The sequence below is a fragment of the Chiloscyllium plagiosum genome, unplaced genomic scaffold (assembly GCF_037043375.1).
Source record: "Chiloscyllium plagiosum isolate Xiang-an unplaced genomic scaffold, Cpla_swu_hap1 HiC_scaffold_4, whole genome shotgun sequence".
NCBI lineage: Eukaryota > Metazoa > Chordata > Chondrichthyes > Orectolobiformes > Hemiscylliidae > Chiloscyllium > Chiloscyllium plagiosum.
In genome coordinates this window covers 20339727-20363088 of record NW_028270142.1, presented here as the reverse complement: position 1 = coordinate 20363088, position 23362 = coordinate 20339727, and the positions used below count along the sequence as shown (strand labels likewise).

Sequence of the window (23362 nt, the reverse complement as noted above, 5' to 3'; positions counted from 1 at the left end):
TCGCACATTTTGCCAGTACCGCTCACAGCTAAATGCATCTGTCTTAGGATCAACTTTTCACATCTTGCTTACTCTTTACTTCCACCAAGTTCCTTTCACTCATCCTCTGTTTTTACTGGTTGGCTGTTCAGCCACTTCTGACCCTTGATCACGAGTAATAGTTTCATAACATTCTCCACAGCCCATTCCAACCGTGAGCTCTCTCCCAGCCAGTCTACTCCATACAGATCTCAGCCTCCTTGCGTTAATTATTTTTGGTTTTTTGTCCCACTATTTTCTCTTTACACCCAAAGCTTGCATTTTACACCCTGAAGACTAAATCTCACTTTATTTACAGAGTACAGAGGTTGTTAGTATGCTGGCAACACTGAGGGGCAGAGTGAAATGTTATGTAGGCAAAAGGCACAAGTACATTCAAAATGGATACAGTCAAACGTTCAGTCATATAATAATAAATGGAACTTTCCAGTGTAAAACTGAAAGTGATAAAAATTGAGCCAAAATAATATGAACAAAAATATATTGGCCTTTCAGTACAGTGAGCAACACTAACATCCAGTATAACTGGTGGTGTGCAGTATAAAAACAACAAGAGAAACATTTTTCAGAGGCTGATATGTACCACCAGATGCATTGCACACTGCAGATCCAGCTGATGCCACTTTAGTAACAGCTGCAGGGTTGTACGTCCATGAAGTCCCACAAACCTCAACTTTTAAATCACTGTCAGAGTAAATCTGCTGAACACGCCCAACTTTCCCCAAAGTCTGCATTAAAAACAAAAACATTTCACAGATTAGACAATATGCTAGTATGGTCAGGTGTTAGTGGGTTGTGGATCAATTCACTATTTTCAACATTGCATTTAATTTGCACCCATAACCAATAGCAGGTAAATTTCATAGATTCCTGGTCAGATTAATTATTTTTTGATTCTCTCATTTGAGCTCTCCGATCATGTGACAAGATTTTAATGCTACCATTGGCTTAAGTTGCTATAAAGTCTACATCTTGATCATCATTTCAGTGCCGTATACCTTAAAAGAAGCTTTAAAACAAATGAGAAGAACATGCTGGAAACTAGAAACAGAAAGAGAGATAAAATACTGGAAACACTTAGCAGGGTCTGGCAACATCCATAGAAAGTGAGAAAGACAGAATTAACTTTTAAGGTTGATGAATTTTCGTCTTAATGAAAACTTACAGATTTAACAACTTTTAAGTCTCTCGTTTCTTCCACTTTTGATGACAGACAAAATTCTTGGAACATTTTGATAGCTTTAAAAAGCTTAACTGAAATTTAACAAGCACACATCTCTCAGAACATAAAGTAATGCTTTCGTAATTGGCAAATTCAGTTTTGATTTCAAATAGTAAAAAGGATGTAAAGACAAAGGCAAAAACTGCAAGGAACTAAAAACAGCATTTGAGAAGCTGACAGAGTTCACTTCTATTTTAAAGGGACCAAATTCAGAGTATCAAACAGTGAAAGCACGCTCCTTGAAAGAACTCTCTCTCCTTGTCAGCCAGATTCAGGTTATTCCTCATCTCTGGGTTTATATCGCCAGGTTTAGCATGTGTAAGCAAACAGAAATTGTACAACAAACATGAAAATTCCAGTGCAAATGCACTCTTAAAACATAGCTATAAAAATTCATATCAACATACAGGGAGCATTGCTTCAGCCCATTCTCCATGACCACGCTGAAGAAGCTTGATTCTCTCCAAGTCGTAACAGATTTGAACCAAGTCACCAACATTAAACTGTGAAGATCCACCTTCTGCTCCCTGAACTGCATCCCCGCTTCTAACCACATTAGCCTTAGTCAGTACTGCAGGATTGAATGTCCACCTAGGGGCATAAAAAATCTTTCAGACATTTCACTTCAAGAAACAAAATTCTATAAACTGGAAATAATTAATTCTGCCATACTTCAGTACTATGCAGTTTTCTCTTATTTTTATCTTACATACCTGTTGCCACTTGGATACTGTACTACAATGTCATGATCTTCATCAATGCCACAGACTGTTCCAGTGGTTGTTAATGTCTCAAACATACCATCAGTCCAACCACCATGCCCATGTTGTAATGACTGAACGATCTCTAGATCCAGGTCAATATTTACAAGATCACCAATCTGTAAACCACCAGGGTTTCGACTTCCATTTTGTTCACCTAGTATCATTTGTTGTAAAGAGAAAAATGAAATGGTTAGCATATTAAAAAGCATAAAACTCTTGAAATAAAACTCTGACTTGTAATGTTTGATGGAAAGTCTGAACAATAAAGTCGACAATGCTACCACCTGGTGGTTACAATTTCATTCCAACCAAGAAATACTGCAATGGCGATAGGCACTTCATGATACAAAATAGGTTTGAGTACAGTTACACTGAAATCATTACATTTTCTAACAAATGGTCTCTAACAATAAAAGCTGCTCAACCTTCAAAGTTCATATGGAAATACTGCATTAATTCCATTACAACAGGGAGAGCAAAGCAAACTAAATCAGCCTCCCTGTCAATGGATCTGCAATGAAGTGAAATTAAAACATTCAATGACTTCAACAATTGCTCAATTGTCCCTAACTAGATTTGACAAATAACAGTTCTTGGACACCAAGTTCATAACAAACAAAAATTAACAATTTATTATTAATCATGTAACGTAGCAGAACACAGATGAAAACAATTAACATGGACAATCTAAGTCCAATTTTTTTATGAACACAAACCCCAGTTTCAGTATTGACTGAAGTAAAGGGATTAACTAAAAAAAAGGAAGTAAAAATAATTGTAATTTGTCAGTCTGATAATGGTTTCAACAATGAATACCAGGCCTTCATGAAATCATTTGATGATGGGTTGTATTATACGCATAAGGACCAAATAACTTGCTTGAATTCAGAGGCCACTGCTCAATACAAACAGCTTCCACAGATCTCTGCTGACTATTACTTACTTCTTACAACTGAACAACTTCAAACAAATTGATGATTGGAGAATGATTGCAGACAGCAAAAACATGAAAAAAGCTTGCCAGCCCAGCAGCTTCTGAAGGAAAACTTTCTGCCACCCAAAACCCAGACAGTACCAGTTCAGGCTATTTTCTCTTTCTTTTTCAACATTCTCTGTAATTGCTGGCCTCCCTTAATTGACCAGTTCAACATCCAAACAGCTGTCAATCCCTTAACATTACAACTTCTCACTGTCCTTAAAGGAGTAATTAATCAGCATTATCTATCCAGACCATAACATAACATCAAAGAAAGAAGAACTTTGGGGAATGTCAAAGGCAACATTAAGATTGGCGATCACAAATGATGACAGGATGTGTGAAGCGATCAGAAGCATATCAGCTAACAATGGTGGACACCGCATTCATCTAATTTGTGTTTAGAATGCTTAACAATGATTGCGACTTTACGTACCCAACACAGGACAATGATCTCGGTAAAAAGAACCTCCTTTTGCATCCTGGACACATTTCAAATCAGACTGGTGAAAAGGGTGAAAAAGATCAGATTAAACAATGCGCACGTAAACAATATCTACCTCACACTGACACAAACCGAAGTCAATACTGAAGGATACATTCGCTCATTTCAGTTAACAGTGGGTGAACATTTTCAAAATGTTTCAACAACGTCATCCAGTATGACATTTAAAAAAAGGAGGCAATGACCTAGTCGTATTATCGCTCAACTATTAATTAAGTAGAAACTCCACTAATGCTCTGCGGACCTGGGTTCAAAACTTGCCATGACAGAGTCTGGAATTAAGGGTCTAATAATGAACATGAAACCACTGCCAACTGCCGGAAAAATCCATTTGGTTCACTAATGTGCTTTAGGGAAGGAAATTTGCTGCCCTTACATGGTCTGGCCTATATGTGACTCCAGGCCAGAGAGACTTACATTCCACCAAGAGTGAATAAAAAATAATGATCAAGTACAATGAAATATAAAGATTCCATATCCAAATACTACTCAGAGCTGATTTAGCTAATCTTAATTCCTCAGGCAAAATCGTCTCCAGGGTCAGAGTGGAGGGTCACCAATTTGATCAATCAGAAAATTATATACATATCATCATCTTGGGCATGAATTCACAAATTAATTTTATTACCAATCCTCTTAGATGCATTAATCTACCACAAGACATAAATGATAAAAGCTGTCAATTCTTAATTTTTTTCTTATCACTTGGACATAGTAAAAAACTCAAAGAATAAGAGCCCTACAGCGAGCTAAATGACACAGAACGTTTAAATTTTGATGGCACCGTGCAATTAATACAATAATTCAGAGTTAAAATTATGTGCATATTATGTTACATTCCTTACCTCTTGCAGGAAGAGTACAAGTTCAGATTTGTCAAGGAATGGGCTGAATGAATGGGAGTATTAATTTGCTTAAGAATTTGCCAATCAAGCCTGTGCCATATTCAACTTTAAACTCTCAAAGCTGCTGTCCGTTCGAGGAAAAGAAAACATGTTTTACTTTTGTTCTCTTCTCAAGAAAATATAAGTCAGACTACTGATTCACTTTACTCCACATCCACTTAGAGTCATAGAGTCATGGAGATGTACAAAATGGAAACAGACCCTTCGGTCCAACCTGCCCATGCTGACCAGATATCCCAAACCAATCTAGTCCCACCTGCCAGCACCTGGCACATATCCCTCCAAACCCGTCCAATTCATATACCCATCCAAATGCCTTTTAAATGTTGCAATTGTACCAGCCTCCACCACTTCCGCTCGCAGCTCATTCCATACACGTACATGAAAAGGTTGCCCAGTAGGTCTCTTTTACATCTTTCCTCTCTCACCCTAAACCTATGCCCTCGAGTTCTGGACTCCCCACCCCAGGGAAAAGACTTTGCGTATTTACCCTATCCATGCCCCTCAACTTTGTAAACCTCTATAAGGTCACCCCTCAGCCTCCAACGTTCCAGGGAAAACAGCCCCAGCCTCTTCAGCCTCTCCCTATAGCTCAAATCCTCCAGCCCTGGCAACATCCTTGTAAATCTTTTCTGAACCCTTTCAAGTTTCACCGCATCTTTCCGATAGGAAGGAGACCAGAACTGCACGCAATATTCCAACAGTTTTTGAGATATGTCTCTTGATTAAACTTAAAATATAAGCCATAACTATTAATTTACCTTGGACAGTGTTTTGTAGAGGAATAGGACGGTGTTATTTTCTGGGTCTGTAGATTGTGAAGGAGCAAAAATGGCCTTTAGCAGAGTAATACGCGCTTCTTGTCCGATGTGGGAGTTTAAAGAGAGTTTAAGGATTACTGTGGATTATATCTGCAATAAATGCTGTTGGTTGTGAATCTTATCAGATTGAATGGATCAGCAGGAGAGACAGTTAGAAGCAATGAGGAATTTGCAACAGCAACAGTATGTGATGGATGGCAGTTATCAGAAGGGGGGAAAGTCTCAGATACAGTCACAAAGATGGGGTAACTCCAGGAAAGGTAAGAGAGGTAGGCAGGTCATGCAGGAGCCTTCTGTGGCTATACCCATTTCAAACAAGTATACTGTTTTGGAAAATGTAGGGGGTGATGGATTCTCAGGGGAACGCAGCACAAACAGCCAAGATTCTGGTATTGAGACTGGCTCTAATGCAACGAGTGGTACGTCGGGTTCCAAGAGATAACAGATCAATTGTGTTAGGGGACTCTCCAGTACAGACAAAAGACAAACGTTGCTGCGGCCAGCAAAGAAAGATCAGAATGGTGTGCTGCTTTCCTGGTACCAGGATCAAGGATGTCTCAGAGAGGGTGCAGAATGTACTCAAGGGGGAAGAGGGGCCAGAGGAGGTCATTGTAATCTCCCTTCAGAGTCTCCACCTTTTCCCTTTCTACTTTGTTGGTTCCAACGTGGACAGAGTGTTAGGCAGGAATTTAAAAAGGAGGTCCTCAAGAGTAGTAATATCTTGAATACTCCCGGTGCTACGAGCTAGTGAGGGCAGGAATAGGAGAATAGAGCAGGTGAATGCATGGTTGAGGAGCTGGTGTATGGGAGAAGGATTCACATTTTTTGGACCATTGGAATCTCTTTTGGGGTAGAAGTGACCTGTACAAGAAGGATGGTTTCAACCTAAATTGGAAGGGGACTAATATACTGGCAGGGAGATTTGTTAGAGCTGCCTCGGGAGGATTTAAACTACTGGAGGGGGGGGGGGTACTGAGGGAGATAGCGAGGAAAGAGATCAATCTGAGACTGGTACAGTTGAGAACAGAAGCAAGTCAAATAATCAGGGCAAGCAGGGACAAGGTAGGACTAATAAGTTAACTGCATTTATTTTAATGCAAGGGGCCTAAAAGGCAAGGGTCGAGATTAGAGTGGTGCTGGAAAAGCACAGCAGTTCAGGCAGCATCCGAGGAGCAGTAAAGTCGACGTTTCGGGCAAAAGCACTTCATCAGGAACTGAGAAATAAAAAAGGGATGATCACCTTATTGGGACTGTATTGTCGACCCACTAATAGTCAGAGGGAAATTGAGAAACAAAGTTGTAAGGAGATCTCAGCTATCTGTAAGAATAATAGGTTGACTATGGTAGGGAATTTGAACTTTCCAAACATAGACTGGGACTGCCATAGTGTTAAAGGTTTAGATGGAGAAGAATTTGTTAAGTGTGTACAAAAAAATTTTCTGACCAATTATGTGGATGTACCTACTAGAGAAGGTGCAAAACTTGACCTACTCTTGGGAAATAAGACAGGGAAGGTTACTGAGGTGTCAGTGGCGGAGCACTTTGGGGCCAGCGACCATAATTCTATTAGATTTAAAATAGTGATGGAAAAGGACAGACCTGATCTAAAAGTTGAAGTTCTAAATTGGAGAAAGGCCAATTTTGACAGTATTAAGCAAGGACTTTCGAAAGCTGATTGGGGGCAGATGTTCGCAGGTAAAGGGATGGCTGGAAAATGGGAAGCCTTCAGAAATGAGATAACAAGAATCCAGAGAAAGTATATTCTTGTCAGGGTGAAAAGAAAGGCTGGTAGGTATATGGAATGCTGGATGATTAAAGAAATTGAGGGTTTGGTTAAGAAAAAGAAGGAAGCATATGACAAGATAGATCGAGTGAATCCTTAGAAGAGTATAAAGGCAGTAGGAGTTTACTTAAGCGGGAAATCAGGAGGGCAAAAAGGGGACATGAAATAGCTTTGGCAAATAGAATTAAGGAGAATTCAAAAGGTTTTTACAAATACATTAAGGACAAAAGGGTAATTAGGAAGAGAATAGGGCCCCTCAAAGATCAGCAATGCGGCCTTTGTGTGGAGCTGCAGAAAATGAGTAAACGAGTATTTTGCATCAGTATTTACTGTGGAAAAGGATATGGAAGATGTAGAAAGTAGCTAAATAGATGGTGACACCTTGCAAAATGTCCATATTACAGAAGAGGAAGTGTTGGATGTCTTGAAACACAAAGGTGGATAAATCCCCAGGACCTGATCAGGTGTACGCTAGAACTCTGTAGGAAACTAAGGAAGTGATTGCTGGGCCTCTTGATGAGAAATTTGTATCATCAATAGTCACAGATGAGGTGCCGGAAGACTGGAGGTTGGCTAACGTGGTGCTACTCTTTAAGAAAGGTAGTAAGGACAAGCCAGGGAACTATAGACCAGTGAGCCTGACGTCAGTGGTGGGCAAGTTGTTGGAGGGAATCCTGAGGGACAGGATATACATGTATTTGGAAAGGCAAGGACTAATTAGGGATAGCCAACATGGTTTTGTGCGTTGGAAATCATGTCTCACAAACTTGATTGAGTTTTTTGAAGAAGTAACAAAGAGGATTGATGAGGGCAGAGCAGATGTGATCTATATGGACTTCAGTAAGGTGTTCGACAAGGTTCCCCATGGGAGACTGATTAGCAAGGTTAGACTTCATGGAATAAAGGGAGAACTAGCCACTTGGATACAGAACTGGCTCAAAGGTAAAAGACAGAGAGTGGTAGTGGAGGCCTGTGACCAGTGGAGTGCCACAAGAATCAGTGCTGGGTCCTCTACCTTTTGTCATTTATATAAATGATTTGGATGCAAGCATAAGAGGTATAGTTAGTAAGTTCGCAGATAATACCAAAATTGGAGATGTAGTGGACAGTGAAGGTTACTTTAGATTACAACAGGATCTTGATCAGATTGGCCAATGGGCCGAGAAGTGGCAGATGGAGTTTAATCCAGTTAAATGTGAGGTGCTGCATTTTGGGAAAGCAAGTCTTGGCAGGACTTATACACTTAATGGTAAGGTCCTAGAGAGTGTTGCTGAACAAAGTTCATAGCCCCTTGAAAATGGAGTCGCAGGTAGATAGGATAGTGAAGGTGGCGTTTGGTATGCTTTCTTTTATTGGTCAGAGTATTGAGTACAGGAGTTGGGAGGTCATGTTGCGACTGTACAGGACATTGGTTTCATTAACCACAGAACATTACAAAATTTATACCAGACTGGATTTACCACTTACTTTCCAGAAACCTGCCTCGCTGCTTAAGAAATGTTCCAATATAACTCTTTCAACAAGGCTTTTGTGAGCACAGCAAGAAACAGCTCAATCAGAGGAACTTCCACTGAAACAGGTAGTTTTTTTAAATTCTGCATTTCCATGTTTAAGCAGACGTGCACATTACAAATGTGCCTATTAATAATTATAAATTTCCATTATCATGTTGAGCACTGTTAGGCCCACTATGATACCTATCATAAATCCAGCCATTATATTTTACAATGCACATCTGTTTGAAAGTATGTTTCAGGCCACTTGCCCACTTATGAATTATTTTGTAACACAAGACGTTCTGAAGGGCCCTCAATGTTTCCTTTATATGTTTAAATCATATTTGTGGTTCCCATATGTAACATTTTGGTTGTATTTCAATCTACATTGTATAATTAATTGTAAAAATGTAATTGAATACATGACAGTCAACTTAAATGACAAGGCAAGTGTATTTCGAGTTTCAAATTAGCAGATATGGAACATTTTATTCTAAATAACAACCACTGGTACCAACAAACTCAGATCACATTAATGATTTCTGCATTGACAAAGATGCATGACTACCTTCACTTACAAAGCTCCTTTCTCATTTTCACAATCACCGTACTGCAGCACTTTGAGTATCCAAATATGTACTCAGATGTTGCATCATTATTCTGATCCTACTTACCATGCCTTCAAACCCCACTCTGTATAGGTTCTTGGCTCCATTGTCCCACAAAACATATGCTGCACTGTGAGGACTAGATGCACTCCAATCTTGAATTTCAGTTACCTAAGAAACCAGCAAGATTCACATTATTAGACTATTAAATTAAAAACAAGCAGAATTTCAATGCTAAATCAGAGGATAGATTAGATTAGATTAGATTAGATTAGATTAGATTAGATTAGATTAGATTACTTAGAGTGTGGAAACAGGCCCTTCAGGCCAACGAGTCCACACCAACCTTCCGAAGAGCAACCCACCCAGACCCTACACCTAACACTACGGGCAATTTAGCATGGCCAATTCACCTAACCTGCACATCTTTTGGACTGTGGGAGGAAACCAGAGCACCCAGAGGAAACCTAGGTACAGGCAACATTAGGCTCTGCTACTGGGAGGACAAGGGAGATATGGTACACTGGAGAATTTCAACATGCAAGGAATATCTCCTATCAGTGTTGGAAATGATTACACACAAGTGGGTGGGGCAGGGGAGCAGTAATCACCACGGAAAGGCATTTGTCACACTGGCTAAACAAAGGTGGAAGAATATTTATGCCCCTTTCCCACAATGGAAAATTTAGGCCAAAATAGACAGGCTTATTTACTTCCAACATAATCATTAGTACAGTAGTACACAGTAACCAAAAGGTGGTTTCCTTCCCCATGTTTGGCCCAATGCCATAAGACTTTATGGAATCTGAATCAAAACTGCCACTGTCATTTATAGTACCTCGTCCAAAGTCAGGTGGTGGGTCTGCTTTCAGTCCTTTTTTCAGTTTTTTTAGCAACTTGATATAATTAAGGGGCTTGGTCCGACATGATAGTGGACAGTTCAGGAAAGGAAAGAAGATTTCTTTCCCAAAAGGACATGACTAAACTCCATGAGTTTTTTTGACAATCCAAAGTAGTTTCATTGTCATCACTACAATTGTATGATAAGATGATGAGAAGCTTATAATTTCATTTATCATGTTTCGATCCAGTTCGGAACTATCAACATTTAAAGCAAAGCTTAAACACATTGTTTTAACCAAAAGAACTATGCCACAAGGTTTTACTTTATTGAAACAAAATAAACTGCATTGCATACAAAGTAAATGGTAAGGTCCTAGGGAGTGTTGCTGAACAAAGAGACCTTGGAGTGCAGATTCATAGCTCCTTGAAAGTGGAGTTGCAGGTAGATAGGATCGTGAAGGCAGCGTTTGGTATGCTTTCCTTTATTGGTCAGAGTATGGAGTACAGGAGTTGGGAGGTAATGTTGCGGCTGTACAGGACATTGGTTAGGCCACTGTTGGAATATTGCGTGCAATTCTGGTCTCCTTCTTATTGGAAAGATGTTGTGAAACTTGAAAGAGTTCAGAAAAGATTTACAAGGATGTTGCCAAGGTTGGAGGATTTGAGCTATAGGGAGAGGCTGAACAGGCTGAGGCTGTTTTCCCTGGAGCGTCGGAGGCTGAGGGGTGACCTTATGGAGGTTTATAAAATCACGAGGGACATGGATAAGGTAAATAGACAAGGTCTTTTCCCTGAGGTGGGGGGAGTCCAGAACTAGAGGGCATAGGTTTAGAGCGAGAGGGGAAAGATATAAAAGAGACCCAAGGGGCAACTTTTTCACACAGAGGGTGGTGCATGTGTGGAATAGGCTGCCAGCGGAAGTGGTGGAGGCTGGTACAATTGCAACACTTAAAAAGCACCTGGACGGATAAATGAATAGGAAGGGTTTAGAGGGATATAGACTGGGTGCTGGCAGGTGGGACTAGATTGGGTTGGGATATCTGGTCAGCATGGACGAGTTGGATCAAAGGGTCTGTTTCTGTGCTGTACATCTCTATGACTCCATGACTCTAAACAAAATAAAATAAACTATACGATCAACATGGTTTGAATTATTTATGCTATGCACTGATGTCTACTCCTTACTTCCCACAATAATTATTTTAGAAGACACTTGAATCTCTTAAAGCTATTTACTTCTGTAGGGAAACCCAAAGGGCCACAGTCAATGAGAATTCTCCTCAGCTCAGCTCTTTTCAAAGGCAAAACTCCCATTTACTACCTCTTGACTTCAGATGCTTCAGTCCCTTGTTCAAGTTCCTTGTCTCAGCAATCTCCCAGCTTTGATTCCTCACCAAATTTCAAAATCTCCTATCAGTGGAGAAGTTCAGGATACAGACGTGGTTAGGGTACAGGGGCAACACCACCATGGAAAAAGTACTTGCCACATTCATGGGATAATTCATTCCAGTGAACCTTCTTTGAACTGCTTCAAACAAAATATCTTCCTCTAAGGAACAAAATTGCTTACAGTACCTCCAGATGTGGCCTCACCAGCACTTGTACAGTTATAATAAGACTTCACTTCTCTTATATTCCAAACTCCTTGAAATAAGGACGAGCATTCCATTAGCCTTCCTGATGACCAACTGCACCAGCCTGCTAACTTTCTGTGCTTTGTGCACAAGTGCCCTCAAGTCCCTTTGTAAAGCAGCTGTCTGCAGTTTTTCTCAATTGAAATACTACTGTTCTTTTGTCCTCCAAAAATGAACAATGGCACATTTTGCCACATTAAACTCCATTTACCAACTACTTGCCCATTATTTAACATATCAAATTCTCCAAGTAAACTGACTGCATTCCTCTCACAATCTGCCTTTCCATCAATTTTTGTGACATTTGCAAATATGGCTACAGTACATTCATTTCTTTCTTTGAAGAGGATAATATATATTGTAAACAGTTGCAGTCACAGCACTGATCTCTGTGGAACCCCACCGGTTGCAGGTTGCCAACCTGAACAAGAATCCCTTCTCTCCACTTGCTGTTTCCCACCCATGAATCCTCACCAATACACCACCTGTTATCTTAGGATTTAATTTTCTGAGATACCTTGTTGAATGCCTTCTTGAAGTCCAATTAAAACCCGTCTATGGTTCCCTTCTATCCAATCTGGTTGAGACTTCGTCGAAAAACTCTTCATAAGTTAGTCAGATGCAAGTTCCCCTTCATGAAGCCAAGCTGACTTGGCTTGATTAGATTACGATTGTACAAACATACTGCTATCACTTCCTTAATAATTAACTCCAGCAATAAATTAATCAGCCTATACCTGCATTTTGCCTCCCTCCCGTTTTGAGCAGGGTTGTCACAGTCGCATTTCTCCAATCCTCTACTCCTCCAGAAACCAAGGAGTTTTGGAAAATTACAAGCAATGCATTCACTATCTCTGCAGCAACTTATTTTAGGCTCCTACAATGCAAGCCAAGGAACTTAGCTATATTTAGCCCCATTAGCTTGTCTGATGGTACTAATATTGCTTCTCCAGTGATAGCGATTGGACTTAATTTCTCCTCTGTATTCTTTAGTAATAATCAGATATTCAAAGTATCTTCCACTGTAAAGACCGATACAAAATATCTCTAACTCCTCTGCTATTACCTGTTCCCCATAACTATCGCCCAGGTCCATTTTCCAAGGAGCCTAAGGCACCTGCAGTTGCATGATCTTCACCTTTTAGGTGTTAACCTTGAGTCAACATTGCTCCCATCTTTTAATGTAAGAAACTCCAACCTTTCCTTAATTTCAATGATCAAATTTTCTACAGTTAAGACTGCAATTCCCAAAACCAAAAACTATATTCTAAAACAACAACTAGAAAAGCACACATTCCCAAGTGTGTTCTTGGGAATTATGGAAAATATACAGCAGCATAAAAATATTAGACAGAAAAACTTCTTCATAGGTTAAGTATTTTTATCTGTGAAGTTGAAGAATTGTTATTTCTCCTGCAATAATCCAAAACCTGAAGGTTGGTTTTCCACATATATTGGTGATTTGGTCTATCTTCATGTACAATGTGGCCCTGCCTACTCCCAATGACATTGCACATCTCTACCAATAGGTTTCATCAAATAGAGAAACAAAATATTCCTTCTGAAGTCTATTATTTACAAATATTTGGCCTAAATTCTAGGTAGCATGTGAAAATTAACACATCTGTTTTGCATGCAGTCAGGTGTGAAGAGTTTACTTGTGCAATATATGAACAGAAAACCTCAATTTCATGCAGATGTTTGGCTCTAATTATACTTTTTAATCATATATTAGTTCTGCTGAAGGAACAATCATCAAATGTTGCCTGGAAAAAGATTAACCATGTACCACCTTGCTATTTGCGCAAGTACTAACAGTCTGTTACTTACAGCTCCAAATTTACAAATTTGCTCTTACATTTAAGCTACAATACTGCTTTGCTGCTGCTTGCAGTTACTGCTGCCACAAGGTCTGCTTTTCATGGCACGTCACACTCAATTCTCATGCAGCCACTAGACGCCATGTCCAACCACTTTGCTATATCTGTCGTGCAACCACACCTGGGGTGATCCTTCTTTCTGCTGCCCCCTGCCTTTTGGTAGAAATCTCAGTTGAATAGTCAACATACTGACATTTTAGTTTCTTGCTATCTCCTTTTGCTCTTACAATTTCAAGGACGTCTTTGTTCATCTTAAAGTCTAGACGTGGAATGCTTGGCATACATATAAAGCCCTCTGTTTTCCTCTTTAGATTTTTACTTACTCTCCGGGTTTTTGACACATATAGCAAAGTGAATAGAAAGTAGATTTTTTTTTGTTTTGCCTTTTTACAAGCTGGAGTTTTAAATTAGGATAGATTAGATTCCCTACAGTATGGAAACAGGCCCTTCGGCCCAACAAGTCCACAGCGACGCTCCAAAGAGTAACCCACCCAGAAACATTCCACGATACTATATTTACTCCTGACTAATGCACCTAACATTATGGGCAATTTAGCATGGCCAATTCACCTGACCTGCACATCTCTGGATTGTGGGAGGAAACCGAAGCACCCGGAGAAAACCCACGCAGACACGGAAGAACGTGCAAACTCCACACAGACAGTCGCCCGAGGCTGGAATCGAACCTGGGTCTTTGGCGCTGTGAGGCAGCAGTGCTTATCTCCAAGCCACCATGTTGCCATTTTTTGCGATTACATTTTTCATTTTCTCAAAATTAAACCAACATAACTCCATTCTTCTCTTAACATCTCCATCACATCTGCCATCTTCTGGTATTAATTTGGCCTCAGTAGACAAACTTACCTATCTGTTCCAGTGCAATGCTAACTACTTCAATCCTCACTCTAGTTTCTTCCAACGTATTCCTTTACCTACGCCAGGTTATAGTCCAACAGGTTTATCTGGAAGCACTAGCTCCTCGAAATCCTTTACCTGTACTAGTTTAGTCCTCTCAGTGTTTATACTCAAACCATAGTGTAAGCTTCCTACATTTTACTTGATCTGCAATATTTTTTACAATCCTTTCTTAATCTGCAAGTAGTGCTGTCTATCAATGTGCAGCAATATTATGTTCTTGCCCCTAAATGTTACCCCTGGAAAATGATCCATTCCCTGAATATTTGTTCTGTGTACAGATTCAGTAATTTTGGAAACAATACTATATATTCCTCTTCACCGAATGATGTCTGATAGTACCTTATTAACCCTTACTCTATTGTCTCAGCTTATATACAAGAGAAAATATCCAATGCTAACAGATGAAATGCTTGTATTCCAAGTCAATAGATTGTTCCAACTGTGTCTCAGTAAACCTGAATTAAAAACAGAATACTGAAAATAGGGAGAGAGGAAAACAAAGTTAACTTTTTACAGGAAGATGAGATGCTGTTCCCTGAGCTTGCATTAAGCTTCACTGGAAGTGCAGCAGACAGAAACCCGACATAAAGATAGTGAATTAATTGGGCAAAGCAACCAGAAATTCAGAGACAGGGATATGACTTAGCAGTGCTGCATAAAGAGGTCACCCATTCTACTTTTAGTCTTGCCAATTTGCAGGTGACAGCATTTTGAGCAATGAATACAACATGCCAAATGAATACTGGTAAACGTAAAGTATTGCTTTATGTGGAAGAGTTTTGGGGTCTTGGATAGTGAGAAGAGAGGTGGCAAAGGGGCCAATGATACTTAGAGTCATAGAGTCAGAGATGTAGAGCATGGAAACAGACCCTTCGGTCCAACCCGTCCATGCCTTCACAAATTGCACCAAAGGTGACACTAGAAAGAGATGGGATTTTGAAAAATGAAAGAAGAGTATCACAGAGGAATTGTTTCATCAATAGGCTGTCACAACATAGGAGGGGAAGACATGGTAGGAAGGTTCCCCTTGTCCTCACTTGCTGTTCCATCAATTCAAACGATTATCTGCCACTATTATCAACACCCGAGCAGGATTTAACTACCAAATGCATCTTTCCTTCTTTCTAGCCTTCTGGACTCAGCCTCAACAAATTCAAACCCTGACATTGTCCCTCATTTTGATTCTTCCATTTGGCTATTTTCTGGCCATAATCATTTGGATTTGGCAGAGTTGTTCATTATTCGGCCTTTCTTACTCACATTGGACAAATGCTTTGAGTTAACATCAAGATGGGAGAGTGCACTATCACTGTAAACCCATTCCTCCATGGGTCATAACAAAAAACAAAAATATTTTACCCAGCTGCTCAGGTATGCAAACAACCAGATTTCTTTAAATAATGCAAGATCATCATTTCTTTATGAAAAAAACCCATTCAAGTAAAATGCAGTTAATTAACACAACTTGTTATGTGAAAATATATATGTTTACCCCTCTAAATAACCCAAAAAACAAACTTTAAATAAAAGGAGAAAAACAGATTTTTTTTTCCCTCTGCAGAGATTCACTAAAAAACACTTTTGGCCAATAATGGTTACTTTTGAAGGCAAAAAGAGTAAGAAACAAAGTGGGACAATATGGCATCCTTGCAAGTGGTCAAGTCAATAACAACACATTGTTGACTCTACGATCTTGCCAAACAAAGCTTGCTCAGGAATACAATATTGAGAAATTATTTCAATCACGCTGAGTCACTCAAAGGAACAATCACATTTTAATCTGATCTCTTCGCAAAGGTATTTTAGAATCAGGAGACACGAACTAAGTAGATTGTTCTGTAGCAGGCTTACCTCAACTCAAACTCCAACCACAAAATCCAAGACTGAAAACACTGTTCAAACAGAACCACCACAAACTCACTGTTTGCCACCAACTGGGTTCAAGCAATCAAGATTAGATATTATCTTGAACCATGTGGTTGCCAAGAAATGCCCTATTTAATAGTTCCAATGATCTTATAACCATAGGATTTATATTACTATTTTAGTTCATTTTCTAGTCAGTGTCATGTTGAGGATGATGAACCAAGGTCGGAATTCAGTGATGATAATGCCATTAAAAGTCAAGAAGCGATTATTAGATTCATTTTTATTTTGGAGATGGTCATTGATTGGTACTTGTGTGGCGCCAATGCTGCCAAAAGTTTGGTGAAAATGGTAGACTATGAAGTATTATATGAAGATATCAACTGAAGGAGAATGTTTCCACCATTACATTATTTTCCTCACATCTCAGTGTCTGTTTTGAAATCTAAGGTTAAAGCAATTTAGCTACCAGCCATGCAATAAACATACAGGAAGGATAGGGAATCTGGAAAAGAACGTACTTCCCACATCCTCATGACAATCAGTCCCTCAAACAGGCTGGTCCTTAAATGCTGCAACCATATGCACATAGGAGACTCTAACTTGAGTCAAACCTTCCACAATTTTTTGGGGACATTAGAATAAACAAACTGAAGGGTTTTAAATTGGACACAACTCTTCTCTTTCAACAACTCACCCCATTAGGCAATTTCAATCACATGGCTTGATATTAATGTTACATAAAGGGAAGGTATTCGAGAGCAAAGATTCTGTGCAACTGAAGGTGCTGAAGCAATTAAAGATGTTCAAGAATTTAAAAAGCACAAACATCTTGATGGATTGAGAGACTGGAAGCGATTAGAGATGAATAAGGATTGAAAATCAAGGATGAGATATTCAATATTCCTTGACCAGGAAGCAACATACAATACACTGAGCATGATGATGATAGGGAAATGAGACTTAGTGCAAGTTAAAAGACAATCAGCAATGCTTTGGATGACTTCATCTTTCAACAGAATTGAATCTTGAAGATTAGTCAAGAGTAGCTTGAAATAGAGGAAACAAAAGCATGAATGACAGTTTCAGTAGCGGGGCAAAGTAAGATAATGTTATCGAAGTGGATTAGTTGGTTCGAATGATGACATGAATACATGATTTGAGACTCATCGTAGGATCAAATATGACCAAAATTACTAACAGGATTCCTGAAGAAGGGCTCATGCCCGAAACTTTGACTCTCCTGCTCCTTGGATGCTGCCTGACCTGCTGCGCTTTTCCAGCAACACATTTTCAGCCAAAATTACTTACAAACTGTCTTAGTCTCAGTGTGACCAGAGAGAACAACAGAGTTAATAGCTACGAGAACAGAGTTTAGACTGAGGAGCAAAGCCCACAGTGGCAGTCTTGCCTCCTTAACAGGAAAATATTTCAGCATACCAAGGACTGGATGTCAGCTCAGCAGTCTGATCAATTAACAAAAGTGGAAGAGCCGAGAGTGACGGTGGCAAAACAGAGCTGTGGGTTTTAATGGTGTGTCTTCAGAGGATACCGAAAAGAGGCAGGTGTCATAAGGAAATTTGACACAGCCACAGATCCATCTTTAGAGATTAGGTGTAAAAATGTCTTTAACAACAAGAAGAAACGCCATTCAAAAGAAATATATTGCATTTAACTTGGGTGCGGAAGCTTTGAAACTATTTTGGTCAGGTGCTAACTTGTCTGTGTTGACACCAAGCAACCACCTCTATTATTCACTGACAGTTTCCACCATTACATTATTTTCCTCACATCTCAGTGTCTCTGTTTTGAAATCTAAGGTTAAAGCAATTTAGCTACCAGCCATGCAATAAACATACAGGAAGGATAGGGAATCTGGAAAAGAACATACTTCCCACATCCTCATGACAATCAGTCCCTCAAACAGGTTAGTCCTTAAATGCTGCAACCATATGCACACAGGAGACTCTAACTTGAGTCAAACCTTCCACAATTTTTTGGGGACATTAGAATAAACAAATTGAAGGGTTTTAAACTGGACACAACTCTTCTCTTTCAACAACTCACCCCATTAGGCAATTTCAGTCGCATGGCTTGATATTAATGCTACTTTGCCAAATTGGGAATTATGCCTTCGAGGAAATGAGAACAGGTTTTATCTCAGCATGTAGGTGTACCTTTTCCCAGCAATCACAGTCGCTCCTTCAGCATATAATTAGACAATCTCTAGCCAAGTAGTTGCATGAGCCAGTATACACTTCTCTTGACTGATCAATCATCTTTGTAATTCCTTGCATTGCACTAATCACTGAAGGTGGGTTGCACCAGTTTGAAGATTCAGGACAAAGTAGGGACACTCAGTGCTGAAGTCAGCAAGTGATGTGGAGGTGCTGGTGCTGGACTGGAGTGGACCAAGTCAAAAGTCACATGAAACCAGGTTATAGTCCAACATGTTTATTTTAAATAACAAGCTTTTGGAGCACAGCCTTTCATTATCACCTGACGAAGGGGCAGCGCTTCAAATGTTTGTGATTTCAAATAAACCTGTTGAACTATAACCTGAAGTCAGCAGTTGCTGACTACAAATACCTATAATCAATGTGGTGGAAACGTTCTGTCTCCCACTGGCAGTTAATCAAAAGATATCTTGGCATCAACAGTACTGAATGTTTTAAAAAAAGCTAAGCAACAAGATAAACTGAACTGTTCATATCGTAAACAGAAAGTTAAAATCACATCATTATCAACTTTGATTTACTTTTCAACTGAAGAAACTCTATTGACAACTGTTGAAAATAGCTTGGGATTTTTGATCACGAGCAAACTAAATTTATATCACTTTAGCTTCTCAAGGGCAATACAGATGTTCAACAGAATTACAGTGTCTGTAGTCAGTTTTTGGAAAGGGAACAATTGCAAGGGCAAACTACAATCTGTGGGGAAACTCTATGGAACTTCGTACAGGGGAGCAAAAACTAACAGACACCTTCTGAATTTTCATATTATTCTGCGCATATCTGAGAAAGTGTATAAGGTATGAGCAGGTGCGGAAAGAGGCAAAAGTGAGGACTGCAGATGCTGGAACCCAGAGTTTAGATTAGAGTCGTGTTGGAAATGCACAGCAGGTCAGGCAGCATCCGAGGAGCAGGAAAATCGATGTTTCGGGCAAAAGCCCTTCATCAGATATGGAAAGAGTTAAGTTTAGGGTTGCTTGACAAAGGCTCAGCTAGCACGACTTTGACCAGATAAGAACTTGCAGTAAATAACGAGGTGCTGGAAGCAAGGGTAGTGGTTTATCAAGGTGAAGAACATCCATTGTGCAATGCCAGTTAATGAGGTGAAGAATATCATTGTGTAATGCCAGATGACTTAATCTTTACTGTTGGTACTTACTGATTGTAACAGTCACCCAATCACACGGTGGCACAGTGGTTAGCACTGCTGCCTCACAGCACGAGAGACCCGGTTCAATTCCTGTCTCAGGCAACTGACTGTGTGGAGTTTGCACATTCTCCCCATGTCTGCGTGGGTTCCCTCCGGGTGCTCCGGTTTCTTCCCACAATCCAAAAACGTGCAGGTTAGGTGAATTGGCCATGCTAAATTGCCCGTAGTGTTAGGTGAAGGGATACATGTAGGGGAATGGGTCTGGGTGGGTTGCGCTTCGGCGGGTCGGTGTGGACTTGTTGGGCTGAAGAGCAAGTTTCCACACTGTAAGTAATCTAATCTAATCAATATAGATGTCACCTTATTTGGATTCTACTCCCTGTAAGTGACGATGTAATTCCTTAAGAATCTGCTGTTCAAGGAAAGATTGAGAACTCATGTTTTTGTTGACGTGGGTGATCACTCTCTCTCCATGGCTCGGAATAAAAGTAAAGAATGTAAAGCTATACTGTATTTCTGAGTGTTTGCTTCAACTGATACGGGTATACAAAAATGGGATGACATATCCAAAGTTCCACAGTTTAAAAAACACACTAACAGTTTCACTATCAATGCCACACTGAAATCAAGTTCAATGTATTTTTAACTCTGAAGTTCAGTTTTCAAACCTAAGTGCTCAGTTTACAGTAATAAACATCTAAAATAGTGGGGAAAAAGATTGGATAGGCTGGTCCTGAATCCACTGAAGTTTAGACGAATAAGAGATGATCTCAGTGAAATGTATCAAGACCTGACAGGGTGGTTGGTGAAAGGATGTTTCCCCTTTTCAATAGACTCGAACAAAAGCAGACAGATTAAAAATGGGCGGGATGGGGGACGAGAGGAGCAGAATTGTTTTCTGTTCGAGTTTGAAAATCTTTGAAACACTCTTCCAATATGATTGATATTATTAAGAGAAAGGTTCAAGTATGCCCATTTGAGGGAGATAATAAAAGGTACTAGCATCTGTCAAAACTAAGCAACATTAGACACTTTATGAAAAGCTTCGTACTGGGAGTAACTATACATTATTATGCTTTGTGCAGCCATCCTTTAATTTGGAATGGATTTAAATACTAAAACCATATGTTACACAGGATCACAAGCCAGAAATTAATCTTTATACCAAGCCAACAAACTTTTGTCTAGACTGATTTTTTAAAAATCACTACTAAGATTTAACCACTAATATGCATTTAGGCATTTCCAGGTGGTCATGGTTACACATATGCAACATGAAACAACTACATAAGAACTGAATCTAGATCCGATTAGGAGATCTATGGCTGCATTTCTTCATGTTTCTCCAATAACCAACACCTTTAAAACATTTTCTACAGGGATGATCATTATGCAATTCCAGGCTTTGGTCACCAGGTGATGCCATGGAGCAAGTCACTGAACACTACACTAACTATTTAACCTACTCAAAATGAGATAACTTGTTAAACATAAAATTAATTTCAGACCACTATTTTAATTATTCAACTAGTTCGGTATTCCATTCTTCAGTCACTTATGGCGAGGTAGCACCCTACTCAGTGCATAATCCCCTACAAACCCAACTGCAAATTCTTCTAGATCCACAACTGCAGCAACTTCATTCAACCTTAAATCCAGTCACAGTTTTTGACATTTTGTCAAGCCTCCATGTAGCTCAGCATCACCTTCACAAAGGCAACACCCACATCTTGTAAATGAATTTAAATAAAAATCAGAAATCAAAATAACGTTTTAAACATACGTGAAAGAATATCATTAAAGTTAGCCATAACTCAGACTCTCATTATAAGTAAAAGAGAAAATGCTGGAAGAAGTCAGGAGGTCTGGCAACATATGGAGACAGAAACAGCTAACACTAAAGCTGATATAATTGTTCATCTCAAAACTTTAATTCTGTTTCTTTTTCCACATTTGCTGTCACAGACCTGCTCGGCTTCTCCAGCACTTCTTTTAATTTCAGATCTCCAGCATTCACAATATTTGATTTTTACTCGATTCACTTATTTTAAGAGGTGCTCCTAGAAATCAAATGGGGAATAGAAAATAGATGTTTCTCACATGACTCAACGTCACTATGTCAGGAATTATCTGTAAATAAGGAGTCAAGTATTTAAAGCAGGTTACGAAACAGATAGGTCAGAGGGTAAATATGATTTGGATTCACATGAAGTGATATTGTGTTTATGGTTGAAATCATTTCATGGGTATGTTAGTTGCTGATTCATGAAATTGTGACAAACTAGACTAATTTCAAAATACTGCAGATGCTAGAAATGTGAAACAAACACAGAAGGCTGGAGGAACCCAACACGTCTGACGGTGTTTATGGGAAAAGAAACACAGTTAACATCTTGAATTCAATATGATTCTCTTTCGGAAGAGTTCTGAAGATCCACCTTCAGGTCACTGGACTCTAAATGTTAACTCTGTTTCTATCTCTGCAGATTCTGCCAGATCAAATGAATTTCTCCAGTAATTTCTGTTTTTGTGAATTATAATAATGGTCAGATGAAACTCTTGGATTTTCCAATGCAGAAAGATGTGTAATACTGCTTTGGGATAAAGTGGGACATGTTGCTCCTTGACAAGAGAGATAAAGAAAATTAGTGGTGGAGAGCACATTAGCTGTTGAAACACAGGGTCTCTCATTGATGCTTTTGATATGGTATCTTATTTGTTTTAAGATCTTGCAAGAAATGGTCTGTGTAAAAGGGTCTCGACAACAACACAATAGAATGGTACACACATCAATAGTCTTTGCGGATAATATACATTCTACGAAAATGCGATGGATATAATAAGTTTAAAGCAGACACTTCGGGGGGATTCAAGATGGCAGCAATCTAAGCATCGCAGCACAAGCGGGACGAACCTCTAACCCGCCAAACTCAAGCCATCGCGATATCTTGGAGTTCCAAGAAACGTCTAAAAATTAACTTACCTGTGTTTCCAGCTGTCCAGAGATGCCGAAAAAAGGGAAAGGAACATCCGAGGCCGGGTCTGCAGATCAGCCTGCAGGATCCTCGGAATCAATTATTTTCCAGGCCCTGGTGAACGAGTCGCGAAATCATGTGAGATGCTGGGAATACAGATTGAAGAGAAGCTGGCTCCAGTCTCTCTCATGCTGCAGAAGCATGAGCATCAGCTGGGAGACCTAGACAAGAGGACGGTTGAGGTGGAGCACAGGGTCACAGTGGTGGAAGCTCATGCCAGTTCATCCAAGGATAGGATCCAAGCCCTGGAGATGCAGGTCCGTAATTTGCGTGACCAAATGGATGATCTTGAGAACAGGGACAGGAGAAAAAACATTTGGACCATTGGTCTACCTGAGGGTAAGGAAGGTGAGCAGCCTGCAGAATTTGTTGAGGACTGGCTTCCGAAATTCCTTGACTTGGAGGCTGGCATGAGAGGATGGAAGATAGAGAGGGCTGACCGGGTCGCCCACCATTTCTGAGACAGGCCAATATTTCACTTATCCTTAAAAAAGGGAAGGACCCAGAAGACTGTGCTTCATACAAGTCCATCTCGCTCCTAAATGCGGACTTTAAAATCCTCTCTCAGACTCTTGCGTTAAGGCTCGAGATGGTGTTACGTTCTATTGTTAAAGAGGACCAGACAGGCTTCATAAAGGATCGCCGATCATCCAGTAATGTCAGGAGGCTTAATGTAATTCAAG

The 23362-nt window shown here is 39.7% G+C and overlaps 1 protein-coding gene across 3 annotated transcripts in view; it reads right to left on the bottom strand.

Moving 5' to 3' along the window:
- mib1 (MIB E3 ubiquitin protein ligase 1) overlaps positions 1–23362 on the bottom strand; it is a 145214-nt gene that overhangs the window by 91610 nt on the left and 30242 nt on the right. For all 3 annotated transcript variants that reach the window (XR_006311503.2, XM_043689030.2, XM_043689031.2), the window contains exons 4-8: positions 9186–9290; positions 3438–3504; positions 1975–2179; positions 1669–1852; positions 623–767 (exon numbers count right to left, since the gene is read on the bottom strand). Coding sequence is in view for 2 of the 3 variants with exons in the window: in XM_043689030.2 (XP_043544965.1) it covers positions 623–767; positions 1669–1852; positions 1975–2179; positions 3438–3504; positions 9186–9290 (706 nt within the window). In the remaining variant the exon portion in view is untranslated. The remainder of the gene's footprint in view (positions 1–622; positions 768–1668; positions 1853–1974; positions 2180–3437; positions 3505–9185; positions 9291–23362) is intronic.